Here is an 18,111-nt window from a genome sequence, read left to right as displayed (position 1 = left end):
TGTGTTTATGTGTTAATATTTAATACATATTAAAATCCATGAGTTCACACTGATGATTCCAGTTCTAGTCCTAGACCACCGTGTTTTCTTAGCCTTTCCCACTTTGCATGTTTGTAACTCCCTTCTCTGACAGTGAGAAACCTGATTCCCATCATCCTCAGTGTATTTACTTATTTGCTCAGTTGCTTTTTATGGGATCTTATGGGACCAGTCTCCTGGTATGCCAGCATAAGCTTGTTATAGACCACACTGGCATCCCCCCACTGCTTGGCCCACTGTTTGAGCCAGGGAAAGGCAAAGGAGGAAAGAGGAAAGCTCCTCCCCAGACACACCATCCTTCATCTACTGGGCATGCCAGTTGAAAACCTCAAAATTTTTTTTGATATCTAAAATAAATCTTCCTTCTTTTACTCCCATGCCAATTTTTCTTATTCTTAGTGGAGATAAAGAATAGATTGTAGCCACCCTCTATGTAATTTTTTTCCTTTTTTTTTTGTTTTTTTTTTTCCCCAAAATCCCCCCAGTATCTAGATGTACATTTTTTTTTTATTTGTGGGTGCTTCTAGTTGTGGCATGTGGGATGCTGCCTCAACATGGCCTGATGAGCAGTGCCATGTCCACGCCCAGGATCCAAACCAGCAAAACCCTGGGCCACTGAAGCGGAGTGCGCAGACTTAACCTCTTGGCCACAGGTCTGGCCCCTCTATGTAATTTTTAATTCTTGAAGAAGATTAGTTGTTTTTCTTTTCATGTGTAGTCTGAAATTCCACCCTATGTACTGCTTGTAGGAAAACAGGGTCTTTGATATTTAATGAGATTATGCATCTTTAGAATGTTTACTACAAATGACATTGTCTCATCCAAGCCAGGCTCATTCTTGTTAAATATATTGGTTATTATTTATGTGTAGAGACTGGCAGATAGTAATGTGATATGTGATTCGGATTTATTTTTATTTTGTGAAAGTCTTCCACTGACCACAAGGGAGAAAATGAGACTTTAATCTTTATTTTTCCAAAGAAATTATACTTAACAGAAAATTGTTATGAAAATTTACTACTTTACACATGCTTTACTAAAAGTAATTGATCAGTATTGAGATTCTAGTTTTTAGATTTCTAGGTTGCTATAAATTCTTAATCTTTAGTTTTTTAGCATGAAAAAATTAATACCACATTTGGTTCAGCTCATCTGCATTTTGTTCCTAATTGTTGCAAACAGTTCCATGATATGTTTCTTAGCTGATAGAAGGCATATGATAATAGCTTACAATATATTTCCTTCTGTATTTTAACACTGGAAATTTTAATAGTCAGGGTATGCTTTTTCTGTTTCACTATAAATTTTATAGAAGGAAATATGTGGAAGTACCTCTTTTTCATGGAGTTCTTTTCACTGAAATAGGTCCTGTTTATCTATATTATAAACAGCAAAGTGTTGGAGCCAGCCATTACCCATCTTAATCATATCCTCAGATTCTTAACAGACACAGTTAGCTTATATATGGCTGACTCCCACTGTGGCAAATGAGGCTCTATCTCCCACATAAATGAATGTCTTTGAACTTCTTTGGGTGTATTAAACCTAGCTAAAGGTGAAAATATGTCTTTGCTCATCATGAAAATAGTGTGGTTTAGAGTTTTCCTAGAGAATTAGATACTTCATTACGGAGTAGTGTGTAGGTAGGGTTTGTTTATGGGTTTCCCTTTCAGGTGCAGTGGGGCATGGCCAACATTTGCATTGTTTGTATTTCATTTAAATTACTATTATTTCCTTCTCTTTTTGGCAATAGGCTAAAATATGAAAGTCAGATAATCTGTTCCACATTTATATCTAACTAAGTGTTTGCATAGTTACCTGTTACCTATTCTAAATACAGAGGGCCCTATTGAAAGTGCTATGAGAAAAATAATTTCCTTGTATCTAGACTCCACAAATAGCATAACTGAATTCTCCTGTGTACTAGCAGAGAAAGAGATGTGCTCTTTTTTTATAATCCACATATGCTGAGGTTGTGCACTGATGTTCTAAGTTCAGATTTGCCCTGGTTAAAGCTTGGTTTTCATTCCTTTTTGTCATCTAGGGTAGATCCTTGAATAGGTAACATGGTATAATAGAAGGGCTTTGTTATTTGTCATGTTGGGCAAAGTAAACAATTTCTTTGTCAGTTTTTTCATTTTTAAAACAAGGAGATAAGACTAGAGCAGTAGTCTTTAGACTTTCTTTGCTTTTATATGTTCTACATAGTTTTGAGTTATAAATTTACATGGAATAAAATATATAGAACTTAAGTATTCGGTTAAATGAATTTTGAAATTTGTGTATACACATATAATCGTATGTAACTGCCACCTACTAGTCAGTCCTTCTGCAGCCACTTAATGACTTCTGTCACCTAAAAGACCTCCAAGAATTTTGAAAAACTACGTATTCTCTTATGTTTTTCTAAGTTGTGATTGAACATTTTTCATCCCAAGTTTAAATGTTCTCACAGGATGAATAGTTGACACAGTGAAAAGAGTACCATTTTTAAATAGCATGGTTAAATCTCTGTCATATATGGATCTGGTGGGATCCACATCCCATAGCAGTTGGTAATTACCATCTCATTCTGTCATTTCATGGTCACAACAAATACTTATCCACTTATTTCCTGTGATATAAGGCTCAAAGTGTTAAAGAAGTTTTTTTTAAGGTTATTTCAGTTTTTAATAGTACGGTATTGATTAAAACTATATATTGTTACAAGGTTTGATAAGTATTTGATATAAAAAGTAAAATTATTGGAAATATGTCTTTTAATTAGACATTGACTACTTTTCTCAATTAGTTCATGTGTCCATGGATAAATATTATGTTGCATACTGAGGCAAAACTCAACATCTGGTGATATTTTTCCTTCTCATAGATGTAAGTGCTGAAGACCCTTGTTCACGTAAATAAGTACATGAGTATGGAAAGAGTTTTATTATAGTAATATCACTCAGTACCTTGAACTCCTTCTAAGGTATATACCCCAAATCACATGATATTCTACTGTCAAAAAACACTTTTAATGATCTTGCAATTGTAACCCTAGATTAGGCCTTCCTTAAAATATTTTTGAAGCACTGTCTTAGAAATCAGTTGTCCTACAAAAGTTTTTAACCAGTACTTAGAATCTGTTCATTTTTCCAACATTTAAAATTATTCTTTTGTTTGATTTGTGGTTTTTATACCCCAACACAATGCACATTGTAATACTTCAAATGGAAGACGTGTTCAGCATCCTTTTTTTCAGTAGGAGAAGAGCAATTGTGGCAGGAGATGCCTTGACCTCAAAAGTGTATTCACATCAGTTTTTAGAAAGATTACATGGAAATTGACAATGTCGAAATTGATTCCCTGAAGATTATTTATGCCCTGTATGCCTTAGAAAGTCTTTACGTAGCGCTTGAGGAGCACGCATAGTCCGATTTGCTGGACTAGATGGTCTCGAACATTCCTTCTAGCATTCTGATGCTAACTCCCAAGTAACATGACATATTCAGGATTTTGTGGTAGCCATGGCGATGATGATGGGGAGTGAGAGACTTAATTTTGAGACTTTTGTTGTTGTTTTTCATGCCATTGAAATAAAATGCCGAAGTCTTTTGTTTCTTTTATTCTTTTGGAAGTTTAGTTTTCTGAACAGGGTGAATATTGTCCAAAATGTGTGGAAAATGAAGAAAATCAGAACAAATGCCAAAGTTGTGGTATTCTTTTTCCTAAGGATTTACAAAGAAATTGTAGACAAGCTATAACTTTGAATGAATCTACTGGACCATTATTAAGAACATCAATTCATCAGAATTCTGGAGGACAGAAATCACAGAACGCAGCAGTCCCACCCAAGAAGTTTTATGGCAACAGTATGGGAAAGGTTCCAGTGGATGTCATTGTGAACTGTGGTGGTGGTAGCGCGAATTTACAGACTAATGGGAAAGTCATTTTACCTAGGTCAAAAGGAGTCAAAATCACAAGCCCGAAAGAAAGGAAAACAAGCCCATCAGACCTAAATGATCCAAGTAAGTATTTTACTCCCTTTAATATTGCCTATATCAAGCCAATATTTCTCACATATATTTTTAATTATGAGTGTGAGCATATTTGAGAAGTGTAGTTTTAATAGGTATCTTCTTGTGTCAGTTATATAACATGTTTTTTGGGTGGATGACTTAAACCATCCGTGTAGTTGGAAAATAACAACTGATTTTGTTCTCATCCATTCCATCTTCAATAGTAAAAGCACAGACCTTGGCCCCAGTCTTAGGTCAAGTGCCAGTTGTGCCCAGCTTTGTAACTTTGGCCCAGTTAATTTAATTGCTTTGAATTGTAAGTGGATATATTTCCCACCTGAAAGTGTTTTTGAGGGAGTAAATAAAATAACATATAAAGTGCCTAGCATTGCTCAGTAAATTATTTGACACATAGAAAGGACTCATTGAAAATTAATTCCCTTGTCACTTTTTTTCTCCCCTAAATCTTTTTCCTATCTTTAGACACTTGTGCACATGTGTGTGTATATGGACTGTGGTCCTATTTGTAATACATAGCAAAAGATTGGAAACAGTCAGGGACTGGTTGAATAAACTATAGCATATGTAGTTATAAAAGGGAAAGAGCTGATTTACTATTGTGTAGAGTAATTTCCAAGATCTTTAACTAACTGAATAAAACAAGGTGCAGATCAGAGTGTATAGTATGCTACCCTTTATTTTCGAAGGGTGGGAGAATGAATATAGGTTTTAAAAAAAAAATGGAAAGATATGCCAAAAACTAATTTAGAAAAGGTAGTTGGTTAGAAGGGGAAGAAAACAGTGTAAGAGTTAGGGATAGATGCTTCCATTTCTCCAAATAGACCTTTTTATATAGCTTTGGCTTTGGAACCATGATTGCGTGATTTGGGACATTTTACATGATTATAAAACAAAATTAAATCAGAAATTTAAAAAGCAACAAAAACAAAATGAAACAAACAAACCTAAGTATATATCTAGTTAATGGCTTGAACACATAGAAAATTATTTCAAATGAATTTAAATTAATATTGTGCTGTACATCCCTGATGTGATATTGCAAACAGAATTGCAAAGAAATCAATCCTAAGTATATTCAGTAATATTGTTATTAGTAATATTGGTATTATTGTTTTTAAACACACATATTGATAAAGCAAATAAGCAATTAGTCTCCAGAAACCAAGATTCTTGGTGTTAGAGAAAAGGAATACAAAGGTGCAATCAGAGAAGTAAAAATGCTGTAACTTTAAATTTGAATTAGAGATAATAGTTGAACTTATTATGTATTTTCTCTGGAAAAGAAAATAAATATTTTCTACCTTTACCCACAGAAGATGTATAGAAACAAACAACTCTAGTTCCCATATTTGTGTTTTTGAATACCATTTCCCTAAAAATAATCGCAACTCCTCAGAGAAGTGCTGACTCCTAGTCTGGAGCACAAATGTATGAGATAAACCTGGATCATCTAGTCATATCTGGAAGCATGGAGGCAGTCAAAAACTATTATGGGCATGTCAAAAGAACACAGGAACTAAAATGAAAGAGCTCCCTCTCACCAATGATGGGACTACTTGGGTCACAAAAGGACCTATTTATAACTACTATTTATTGAAATACATCAAATATTTTAAAACCAATTGGTTCATAATGATATCCTCATACTCCCCCCAAAAGAAAACTGTCCATTGGTTACCTTTGGACATTGCTTAAGGTTCCAAATTGTTACTCTGAAAACTGGTAAATAAAGGGGATAAGATTAAGAATTTTTTTAACTTCAGAAATATGTCAAGTCCTATTTTAATTAGTTCAATATAAAAACGTTCACCTATACAAGTACCTTAGCATATTTCTCAGAAAGAACTCAGGTTAAAAAAAAGAATTACTGTATGATAGCTGTCAAGTCAATAGTCTGTTATGATGTTATGATGATATTGATATTTGATGAATATTTTATGATACATTTAGTGTTACATCAATGCATATTAAATATGGTTAATATCATTTGACTCTTTCCTAATGGTGAGGTTTTTAAACTTCAGTTGTAAGATATGAAGAAAACTTGCACTTATTAGGCAGTTACAGGGTATTATTACTGAGCCAAACTTTATATAGGAAATTTAGCATCCTGAGAAGCTTTCCAGGATGAGGGGAACTGGAAGTTAATAAGGCTAAGTGATACATAAAAAAAACAAAATAAATACCATGTCTACATCAACCATGGAGGTGCCTTAAGTAGTTTACTATTCAGAGCTTAGCCTAGGACCATGTCAGCCATGAATTAAAACCATAAAGCATTTATTTGTTCCCCTCCCCTCCTCAAAAAAAAAAAAGTTAAAGACTAAGTATTTCCCATTAAAGTATATGGGAAAATACGTTGTATTTTAAGAACACTTCATATTAGTAATAAAGATATCATTTATTGCATGCTTATGTGCCCTTTATGTGATTCAGTTTCACAATCATGTGAGGTAGGTACTTATATACTCCATTTTATAAATAAGGCAACCTAGGCTTAAGGAGATTGAGTAACTTCTCAATATTATATTTATATGGAATTTTGTAGTTTAGATTTTTAAAAACAGGTTTTTCTGTTTCTAAAGTCTGTTTTCTTTATATGCTTAATCATACTTAAATTTGTATTCCTATTAAAATAGTTTATTATCATGAAGCTTTTATTCTGTCATGGGTGGTCAAATAATAATAATGTCCAGTGTCTCAAGTCGTGATAAATCTATGTAGAAAAGTGACTCAGGTCCAGGGAATAGAGAGTGACAGTTGTCAGGTGTCAAGAGGAGGAGGATGCTATTTTAAATAGGTGATGGAATAGGCACCTTTGATAAAGTAGCTTTGAGCAGAGCCCAGAATGAGGTGAGGAAGAAGACATGCTGATCCTGTGGGAATGAGTTTGGAATGTAAGTACAGAGACCCCATGTCCGTCTGCTTGGGCCGCCATGACAGAATACTGCCAAGTGAGTGGCTTAAACAACAGAGATTTATTTTCTCACAGTTCTGGAGGCTGGAAGTCCAAGATCAAGTCCTCACCATCAGGATGGTGAGGACTCTCTTCCTGGCTTGCAGATGGCTGCTTTTTCGCTGTGTTCTCATGTAGCCTTTCTTTTTTGCGTGCACAGACAGAGAGGTCTCTAGTATCTTCTCTTCTTATGAAGTCACCAGTCCTATCAGATTAAGGTCTCACCTTTATGACCTCATTTAACCTTTATTACTTCCTTGTAGGCCCTATCTCCAAATATTGTCACATTGGGTTTTAGGGCTTCAAGATAGCAATTTTGAGGGAGCACAATTCAGTCCATAGCAGACCCTGATGCAGGATCTTAAGTATGTATTTATGTAGAATATATTCTATATTTTGTACAGAATTAAAGCAGCTGTGAGAACAGTTTTTTAATTATATTACCTTTGCACACTTTCCGCATTTCCTTTGCAATTATGGTGACATTGAACGCAACCCTCACTTATTTTAAGTTAATAAAACAAGAACTATGTATAATTCTACCTCTTGCAGGGTTGGGGCTTTATAGTAAGTTTTTGATATGGTAGCTATAGAAGCTTTTTTTAAAGTTTTTATTGAGATTATGATAGTTTACAACCTTGTGAAATTTCAGTTGTACATTATTGTTTGTCAGTCATGTTGTAGGTGCACCCCTTCACCCTTTGTGCCCACCCCCAACCCCCCATTTGCCTGGTAACCGCTAATCTTTTCTCTTTGTCTACATGTTTAACTTCCACATGTGAGTGGAGTCATACAGAGATTGTCCTTCTCTATCTGGCCTGCTGTTTTTGGATGGAATGTTCTATATATGTCTATTAAGTACAACTGTTTTAGCTTTTCATTTAATTCCACTGTTTCCTTGTTAATTTTATGTCTGCATGATCTGTCCAAGGATGTGAGTGGGGTGTTGAGGTCCCCTACTATGAGTGTTATTTTTGATATCTCCTTTTAGGTTTCTTAATAGTTGCTTTATGAACTTTGGTTCTCCTGTGTTTGGTGCATAGATATTTATAAGCGTTATTTCTTCTTGATGGAGTGTCCCTTTGATCATTATATACTGCCCCTCTTTGTCTCTCCTTACCTGCCTTATCTCGAAGTCTACTTTGTCTGATATAAGTATTGCAACACCTGCTTTCTTTTGTTTGCCATTAGCTTGTATTATTGTCTTCCGCCCCTTCACTCTGAGCCTGTATTTGTCATTGGAGCTGAGGTGTGTTCCCTGGAGGCAACAGATTGTTGCATCTTGTTCTTTAATTCATCTTGCCACTCTGTATCTTTTTATTGGAGAGTTCAATCCGTTTACATTGAGGTTGATTATTAATATATGAGGGCTTAATGCTGTCATTCTGTCACTTGCTTTCCAATTTTCCTGCATTTCCTTTGCTGCTTGTCCTGTGTGTTTTGGTGTACCCATTGATTTCTGTAGTTTCTTATGCTGTGTTTCTTAGTTTTTTCCTTATTTATTTTTGTGCCTTATTTATTTTTTAGTTTAGTAGCTACCCTGAAGTTTGTATTCAGAATCTTGTGCATAACATAGTCCATTTTCTGATGACCTTTTATTTCCTTAGTCTAAACTGATTCAGTCCCTTTCCTCCTCCCCTCCTAAGTTATTATTCTCATATCTTATTCCAACTTGTGTTGTGAGTTTGTGGTTAAAGTGACAAGATTGTCTTTGTTTTTGGTGTTTTCCTTCCCTTTAGCCTAATGCTATAGTTGAATATTTGCTATCCTATTCTGATTCTATCTGTTGGTCTCCTTACTCTGTGTGTAACTTTGTGACCCCTTTCTCCCTTTTTTTCTTTTTTCTGGTATGAGAGGCTTCTTGAGGATTTCTTGTAGAGGGAGGGTCTCGTGGCTACAAAGTCCCTTAGCTCTTGTTTGTCTGGGAAAGATTCAATTTCTCCCTCATATCTGAAGGACATTTTTGCTGGATAGAGTATTCTTGGCTGAAAATTTTCATCTTTTAAAGTTTTGAATATGTCACTCCATTCTCTCCTAGCTTATAAGTTTTATGCAGAGAAATCTGCTGAAAGTCTGATAGGCGTTCCTCTGTAGGTTATTTTCTTCTGCCTTCTTGCCCTTAGTATTCTTTCTTTGTCATTCATTTTTGCCAGTTTTACTACTATATGCCTTGCAGTAGGTCTTTTTACATTGACAAATCTAGGAGATGTGGAAGCTTCCTCCACACATTTCTCTCTCATTCCCTAGGTTTAGGAAGTTCTCGGCTATTATTTCTTTGAGCACGCTTTCTGCTCCATTGTTTTTCTTTGTCCTCAAACATACCTGTAATTCTTATGTTGCATTTCCTGATTGAGTTGGATATTTTCAATTTTGCTGATTCACTCCTCCATGGTGTCCACACGAGCATTCGTGGAATCCGTATTTTGTTTTATCTCTTCCATTGTGTCTTTCATCTCTAGTATTTCTGATTGATTCTTCTTTATAGTTTCAATCTCTTTTGTGAAGTAGCTCCTGAACTCATTGAATTGTTTCTCTATATTCTGTTTTACCTCATGGAGTTTTTTGATGATAGCTATTCTGAATTCATTGTTGTTTAGTTTACTTATTTCTGACTCCTCAAGACATAATTCTGGGTATTTATTGTTTTCCCTCTTGTCTGGAGTTTTGATGAACTGATTGATGCTGAAACTACGGGTTTTCCTCATTGTGATATTATTCAGTTGCCGTTACAGCCTGTTGCCACAGGATGGGGGTCAAGAGCCACATATTCTGAGCCCTCCGCCTTCTGCTAATATGGTGCAGCACAGTGCAGGTTCAGAGGGTTGAGGGAACACTTTCTCTTGTGAGCAGACCCGGTTTCCTGACCAGCTCTCGCTGTCTGGTCTCCTGGGGTCTTGGCTTGATGAGGTCACCCACATGAAAGGTTAGAGGGCTTCCCTCTAGGCTGCAAGGGCACCAGGGAGTCCTGGGTGATCCTGCAGATGCGCAACCCCTCCCCCGATCCTTCCCTCTCCGAGCCTCCCGCAGCAGTGGCCCCAGTCTTTAGGGGAGGGAGCAAAGTTCTCTCTTACCCCATCCCAGCTCCTCCAAGGGGGGCTCCAGCCTCTCTGCCCTCCGTCATTTGGCTGCTGTGACTCTCTGAGGATTCCTGTGGTATTAGGATATTTTCTCTTGGAATATGTTTGCTCCTTTTTGTTGTATGTTGGAGGGAAGGGAGTCCCCAGGCGAGCTTACTCTGCCATGACGCTGACATCACTCCTATAGGAGTTTTAATGTCCCTGAAACAGTATAAAAATAATTGTAGATAGAACAGTAGGCCTCCCTTTTAATATATTTTTCTGTGGTTTTTCATCAACACCGTAAATAGTCCATGGACTTTTTTTTTAAAGCTTGTGTGTGTCAGGCACTGTGCTAAACTTTTTACATAGTAAATCGTATGTTTTTGAGACTATCTTTTGAAATAGAATCATTATTGTCCCCAGTTTCACAGAGGGGAGAAATTGAGGCAAATAGGTAGTAAGTGGCAAAACTCTAACTTTCAAATGTGTGTAAATCTGCGTAGATCTTCTAATCTGGCTTGTTCGATTTTTGTGTTAATAAAATACCAGATCTGAAAAAGAGCCAACTTTAGCATTTGCTCTTGAGACTGGACAGCAAAATAAAAAAGACAAATGGAGTGATGCTGTGGATGGTGCCTTTCTGTGACATCTATTTTACTCAAAAATATTAACCAAGCATTTATCTGTGGCATGCTGAAATAGAAAATTGCTCCTACGAGTTTATGCATTCTTCAACACATGATTTTTTAATGCTTTTACTGTGCCAGGCACTATTTTAGACTCCAGGAATATAGCAGTGAACAAGGGAGTGTCCTTGTTCTCTTATACTTTACGTGTAGCAGGAAGAGACAAGTAAACACGCACAATAGAAAATTTAAATCAGTTGATGTGAATAAGTGAGAACCTGTGTGCTTGTTTTAGATTGAGTAGTCAATCAGTAAGTGATATTTAAGCTAAAAATTGATGATTTTTAAAAATGCAAAGTGTTAGGGGAATTGCAATCCAAACAGGAGCAAGCTTATGATGTTTGAGGAACAGAATAAATGACTAGTGTGCCTGGAGCATAGAGGGAAAAGTGAAGTAGTATGAGAAAGTCGCAGAAGCAGGCAAGGACCAGATTGTGTACATTCATAAGCCAGAGTTAGAAGTCAGGATTTGGCTCAAGTACAGTGTGGGTGGCTCTTGGGACTTATGATATAGAGATGGTTTGGTAAGATTCAATAATGAGTACAAAGTATAAGAGCAAATTACGTTCATAATGCCTTTGCTTGCCCACATTCATTTACTCAATAAGATTTATTGAGCATTAGGCACTGGTCCAAGTTCTCCCAAGGACCGGTTATGGTTTTAGTCATTTCCTGTGTGAGATAAAGTTATTTGGTCACATGGAGTTTTACACACATTTAAAATGCATGCTATTTTGTGAGCAATTTGTATTCATATTCTCTTGGTTCTTTAGATTTTTTGGAATTCTGAAATAGACCTACTGGTAAACATGTAATTTTTGCTGTAACTTGTGTATGTTTCTGTGTGGGTTGTGGTGATGGACTGTGGAATTAATTTCATATTTGTATATTGTAAAAGAAAAAAGAAAGCCAGTTCCTATGCTTTCTTCATTTTTAATTGTTCTCCAAATTTAACTTTTTATCAGATAGAGTGAACTGTATCGTCACTTATTTTTGTTAAGCTCAAATCTGGAGGAGAACCAAAGCAAATTTGGTATATTTCCCACTTTGGTAATATATTTACATTTTTAACTGACAGAAATGAAGTACCTGAAGTATTTAACCTTTCTTTATAGTCATTTTGTCCAGTGATGATGATGATGATGACAATGACAGGACTAATAGAAGAGAGAGCATATCTCCTCAGCCTGCTGATTCAGCATGTTCTTCCCCAGCACCGTCCACTGGAAGAGTAGAAGCAGCGCTAAACGAAAACATCTGTAGAGTAGAGCATGAACTGAGAAGCATTCCGGCCGATTCAGAGATGCATACACTCACATTGCCAAGAAAAGCAAGAATGAAAGACCAGGTACTTTTCACATTTGTTGACATTTATTCAGATTGTCCAGATTGTCTCTCATTTGAGATGTGAAATTTTTTTGGGGGGGTAATTTAGCAGTGTCAATAGAAGAAAAAGATGATTATTCATTAAGTGAGACTTAAAAATATCACTTGTAAGATTATTTGGAAGAACATTAAAACATGTACACAAAGAAATTTCAATTAATTAAAGGCTTCAAGTGTAAAACATTGAACGAAAGAGACACTATCAACCTCACAGTGAAATAAAGTATAAAAAAGTACACTTGTATGATCTAATGGACAGAGAGAAGTCATTTTGACTTGGGTATATTTTACTGTAATATTGTTGTTTTACTATATAAAAAATGTCAAAATGTTCAGATGACAAAAGATAAAAATTACATCAATAGACAAATAATAGATCTAGAGAGGAATGTTTGTAACGCATATTAAATACGTTAGTAACATCTATACTAGAGTAAGAACTCTTAAAAGTTGGAGGAAAAAAAGATAAGCATAGTCAAGGGAGAAAATTCAGATAAGCTATTACATGAAAAGTGCAAATTACTAAAAAAGTGCAAATCAAAGAAAATGAAATGTAACTGTATACTTCATAGACTTTCAGAATTAATACAAGATCAATTAACATGTACTGCTGGCATGAATCCAAGGGAAAGACTACTTTCCTAAATTGCTGATGGAAAAGAAAGTTATGACCTTTTGGGAAAGCAGTGTAAAAAGATTTATTAAAAATTTTTAAATGTATACGAAATGACCCGATAATTCATTCCCTAGACTCAATCTCAAAGGCATCCTCCCCCTCCAGTATGTAAGATTATATATGTAAACATGATTATTGGCAAAGAAGGTCGTTGCCCATTGATATGGAAATGGCTGAAGAAATTATTATATATCCATACCATGGACTATTATGCAGCCACTGACAAAAAAAATTAGAGCTATATCAGGGCTGGCCCGGTGGCGCAGCAGTTAAGTTAACGCACTCCCCTTCAGCAGCCTGGGGTTGCTGGTTTGGATCCTGGGTGCAGACCTTTGTACCGCTTGTCAAGCCGTGCTGTGGCAGGCATCTTACGTATAAAGTAGAGAAAGATGAGTGCAGATGTTAGCTCAGGGCAAGTCTTCCTCAGCAAAAAGAGGAGGATTGGTGGCAGATGTTAGCTCAGGGTTAATCCTCCTCCTCAAAAAAAAAAATTAGAGCTATATCAGTGACTTTTAGGATTTCTACATGATGCCATTGAATGAGAATACCAAGATGCAGAATTATGTGCGTATTTTCTTATTTTTGCGAAAAGAACTTTTAAAAAATTTTTTGCTGAGGGAAATTCTCCCTGAGCTAACATCTGTTGCCATTCTTCCTCTATTTTGTATGTGGGTCACAGTTGCAGCATGGCCACTGACAAGTGGTGTAGGTCCGCACTCAGGAACCAAACCTGGGCCACCAAAGCAGAATGAGCCCAACTTAATCACTGACCCTCAGGGCTGGCCCCAAAATAACTTTCTTTAAAGTAAAAAACTTGTATTTTAAAAAATTGTGTGTGTGTACACATATATATGACAGAGATTATAGGAGTAATAAAAATATGGAAACATACATACTTGGTTGTTAAGATGGGAACTTTAAGAAATGAAAAACAAGTAACTATAAGGATAACAGAAAAAACAAGGATTAATATTTTTGCTATAATCTTAGGGAATGCCTTTCCAAACATTTCAGCACAGAGAAAATAGTAAATGAAAAGATGAATTAGATTTGATTAAATGAAAAGTATAAAACAGTGTACCAAAAAATCATAAACAGAATTTGATAGGTAAATACAAATAGGGAAAAAGTAGTGAACTATAGACAGTGTGAATTGGTTCTTTATATATTTTCAATTTCTTAAAAAATCAAAAAATAGAAGCAAACCATTGAAAAATGAGTAAAGGAAATGAATAGAGTTCAAAAAAGATAGTAAAGTACTGAAAATGAAATTAAAACTAAATATTTTGTTAAGTGTCATATTGCTAAAAATTTTTAAAGTATAGTAGTATGTCACATTGGCTAGTGTTTGGAGAAATGGAATGTTGGATGTGTAAATTGGTCTAACTATGCTGGAGGGCAATTTGACAGTGATTATATATACCAGGATTTAGCTGCAGAAATGCTTGTTGGAGAACAGTGTGTCGTGGGAAACGATCTGAAAGAACTCAGATGTCCAGCATGAGAGGATTCAGTTAAATAAATAGTGGATTTCCATCTGATGAGATTCGTGGGTCAGCAGTTTTCAGACTGGCACACTGAAGAGTAAGGGTTCCCCAGTGCTCTTTTAGAGGCTTCCTGGAGAATGTGGACCACCCACGTTCTCGACACAGTCCCTCTACTGTAGAGTCAGCCGGATCAGCCCTTAAATAACCTATTTTATTTTTGAACTAAATAGCATCTCATTTGAAGAAAGAATTCTAAAGCAAAGAAAGAATTCTAAAGCTAAAAAAGGTTTTAAATCTCTCTACTAGATTTCTATTAGTAATCTGGGAAAATATTCATGATAAATCTGTTAAGCCTGAAAAATTAGTTGACAGAAATGAATACATGTTTATATTTAATTTATATAGGTATAAACCACATTTTGTTTCAATATGTATTTTTTCCTGTGACATCGATCACACAAACGTCTCTAGAGAGATAATGAAATAGTGCCTATCTCTGTGCAGTGGACATTTTTTCCCTCTTATTTTCTGTCAAGATCATGTTGTGGTCTTCTGATGGCAATAAAGTCTATAGCATGATAACTTTGATTACTTTCACTTTATACACATAAAATATGATTAATTTGCATTTGGAAGTGACTGTAAAATATTAATTTAACAGATTAAGTACAGTCATACATCACTTAATGATGGGGATACATTCTGAGAAATGCACCATTAGGTGATTTTGTCATTGTGTGAACATCAGAGTGCACTTACACAAACCTAGGTGGTGTAGCCTACTACACACTTAGGTTAGATGATACTAACCTTTGGGACCATCGTTGTATATGTAGTCCATTGTATCATTGTTGACCAAAACATTACTCGACTCATGACTAGTTTAAAATTGTTAAATATATAAACAAGCATCCTTTTGTAATGCAAATAACCATTTCCCTAAATTACCTGTTTCCTAAAGAATTACTGATTTAATCCAAGTACAGTCATGTGCTGCATAATGACATTTCAGTCAACATTCACCACGTATATGACAGTGGTCCCATAAGACTAGTAGCATACATCCTAGGTGTGTAGTAGCCTATACCATAAAGGTTTGTGAAAGTGCACTCCACAGTGTTCGCACGATGATGGAATCACTTAATGATGCATTTCCCAGAACTACTTCCGTCGTTGAGGAACGTGTGGCTGTTCTACAACCACTACCACTGTTACCAGCTAACCTTTATCCAACATTTTAGTGGGCGTGAAGCACTGTGCTAACCTGCTTGTATGCATTAGCTCATGTCAATAGATACTACTCTTACTCTTCATATTTTACAGTTTAGGAAACCAAAACTTAAAGAGTTAAGTTTTACAAGATCAGATCCTTAAGTGATAATAGCTGCGATTGGAACCCAGGCAGTCTGATTCCTGGAGTGCCATTCCTCACTGCTGAGCTATTACTCAAGTATTATTATTTCAAGTAATAACTAGGCAAAGTTTAGCTAGGTAAAATAGAAGGGGTTTACTTTTATATAAAATCAGTGTTTTTACCTCATCTACCACTGTTGAAGTAAAATCGATCTTATATTTTGGTAATTACATTTCTTATATTGGATCTTCTTTGCATATGTGTAGTTAGTTTGCAATCTTGTTTTAGTAACTTATTAAGTGAAAATTTTCTTTTTCAGTTTGGTAATTCTATTATCAACACACCTCTAAAACGTCGCAAAGTGATTTCTCAAGAAACTTTAGTTGATCCTGTCTCTTTAGAATGCCAAAGTCGTGTTGGCCGTGTCACTTTAAACTGTCGAAGTATACGAGTAGGAACACTCTTCCGGCTATTAATAGAGCCTGTAATTGTAAGTACATTCTTAAGCGCTTTACCACCTTATAGGATTCAAAATTACATGGCTAAGGGTCATTTGTAGTATTTTAAAATTTGTATTTTAAAATATTTAATTTAATAGGATATTAAATTATTTTAAGATTTCAGATTGCTTTGAGTATATAAACAATTATAAATAGCTCCTCACCATAAAAATCAGTGGATAAAAAATTTATGATAATGTAATGTTCAAGATAGGGACATATTCATCATGGGAAGATACTTAGTATTCTCACTGAGTTAGAAAACCTTCCAATATGATACTTTTTACTCTCATGCCAGCTCAATGCATGAAAAAAGTATTAAAGAACTAGAATGAGAGAGAGAAGAATCAAAAAACTATTGGAGTCTTGCAGTATTAAGACTCCTAGGACTGCATTATTGGACTGCAGTAGCCGCCCAAGAGGCCTTCTGCTTTTGTACTGGTTCAGTGTCCACAAAGCCCACAGAACTTTCTGTCGTCCCTTTATCTTACTTGTCATACCTGTGTACTTAGTGTTTGTTCTGCTGCCACCAAGACCATTCAAGTGTGTATTTTCTATTTGAAACTTTAATGTAATCTCTTTAGCCTTCTTAGTCATTATTTTTCTTCTTTCTAATATGTTTTACATATTGTTGGTAGATTAATCTTCTATAACACTGCACTTATTTTGTAAGCCTTCATTTTCTAATGCCTTAACTTGTTGTCCCTGACCATCTGTTTCCAACTATTCTTTCAAAGTCTGTCTCCTCTTATTGTCCTTTATGTATACATAAAGCAGTATTTTTAAGAAACACATTATATCACATCAGGAAAGTTAAAACATAGTTTTACTATTTAAATTATGGTAAAAACTATTTCTTTCCTAGGATTCATGGTTCTAGGATACAACTTGAACAAAAGGGAAAAAAAACTTTATAGCTTAGTTTATAGGAGAAAATGAAATGTGGACCTGATTTCTTATCAGAGCAAAGCTGTATGGGAAACTAGCATTTTTTTTCTTTTTTGTCAAAAAACTCCAGCTTCTCGTGATATAAAAACTTTAAGTACTCCAGAGATTTAAAGCAAATTGTATGTAGACTATTTATTCATTATTGCCAAATAACATTGTGATGGACATCAGGGTTTTCAAGGATTGTGAAACTTTTGTTTTGTTACAAGCCTTCATAGGACTGATTCTTTTTCCTGATTTCTGTCAATTAACTTAAAATGTCATTCTATGTCACTATTCCTCAGAAATTTCCAGGAGTACCCTATAGGTATTATGGCTTTCCCCCACATTAACACCATTATTCAGAACTTGTCAGTATGATTAAGGTTTTGCTGGTAATTTAGACATTTAGTTGGAAGTTGCATGTTTAGTCCCAAGGCTGTCTAGCAAGAATTACATTAAAATTTGAATGAAATTTTTTTTCCTGAAAGTTACAGGTTACAATATATCTGATCTAGTGAAGAAAAACTAACTTTGTGAATTTACTTTAAGAAATAAAAGGCAGTGTGTGTAATGTAAAATGTGTTGATACAAGTTTTTTTTAATTAAAATGTTAAATGAACTATTTCAGCCAAGAAGTATTGTGTTTATAATGTGGTGGAAGTGTGCTCTCTGTGGTATTAGCCTTCCTTGTACCATGGGATTTTCCCAAAAAACATTCTTTGATGGAGTATAGTGGATCTGTAATTTCTTTAGACAGTGTCTTAAGAAGATGATTTGACATTTTCTTCTTGAACTATAGTGAAATGATTTATCTGCCATGTCATTATTAATCTGAGAAATAGATTTTAATTGTTTTATCAAATGTCAGTCGTTTATTATTAGGTAATTTAATTACTTTTTTAGGTTTTTTTTTTTTTAATGCTTATTGGTAAAGAAGATTGGCCCTGAGCTAACATCTGTTGCCAATCTTTCTCTCTTTTTTTTTTTTTTTCTCTTCTCCGCAAAGCCAGTCCATAGTT

At 35.2% G+C, this 18,111-nt stretch overlaps 1 protein-coding gene across 1 annotated transcript in view; it reads left to right on the top strand.

The window, feature by feature from the left end:
• Window positions 1–18,111, top strand: part of SENP6 (SUMO specific peptidase 6) — a 91,486-nt gene that overhangs the window by 43,046 nt on the left and 30,329 nt on the right. The window contains exons 9-11 of the mRNA XM_046676264.1: window positions 3,752–4,046; window positions 11,875–12,107; window positions 15,982–16,152. Of these exons, the coding sequence (XP_046532220.1) occupies window positions 3,752–4,046; window positions 11,875–12,107; window positions 15,982–16,152 (699 nt within the window). The remainder of the gene's footprint in view (window positions 1–3,751; window positions 4,047–11,874; window positions 12,108–15,981; window positions 16,153–18,111) is intronic.

The sequence above is a fragment of the Equus quagga genome, chromosome 11 (assembly GCF_021613505.1).
Source record: "Equus quagga isolate Etosha38 chromosome 11, UCLA_HA_Equagga_1.0, whole genome shotgun sequence".
In the NCBI taxonomy this organism is placed as follows: Eukaryota; Metazoa; Chordata; class Mammalia; order Perissodactyla; family Equidae; genus Equus; species Equus quagga.
The sequence above is the reverse complement of the archived record's forward strand: the minus strand, read 5'-3'. Positions and strand labels throughout refer to the sequence as shown.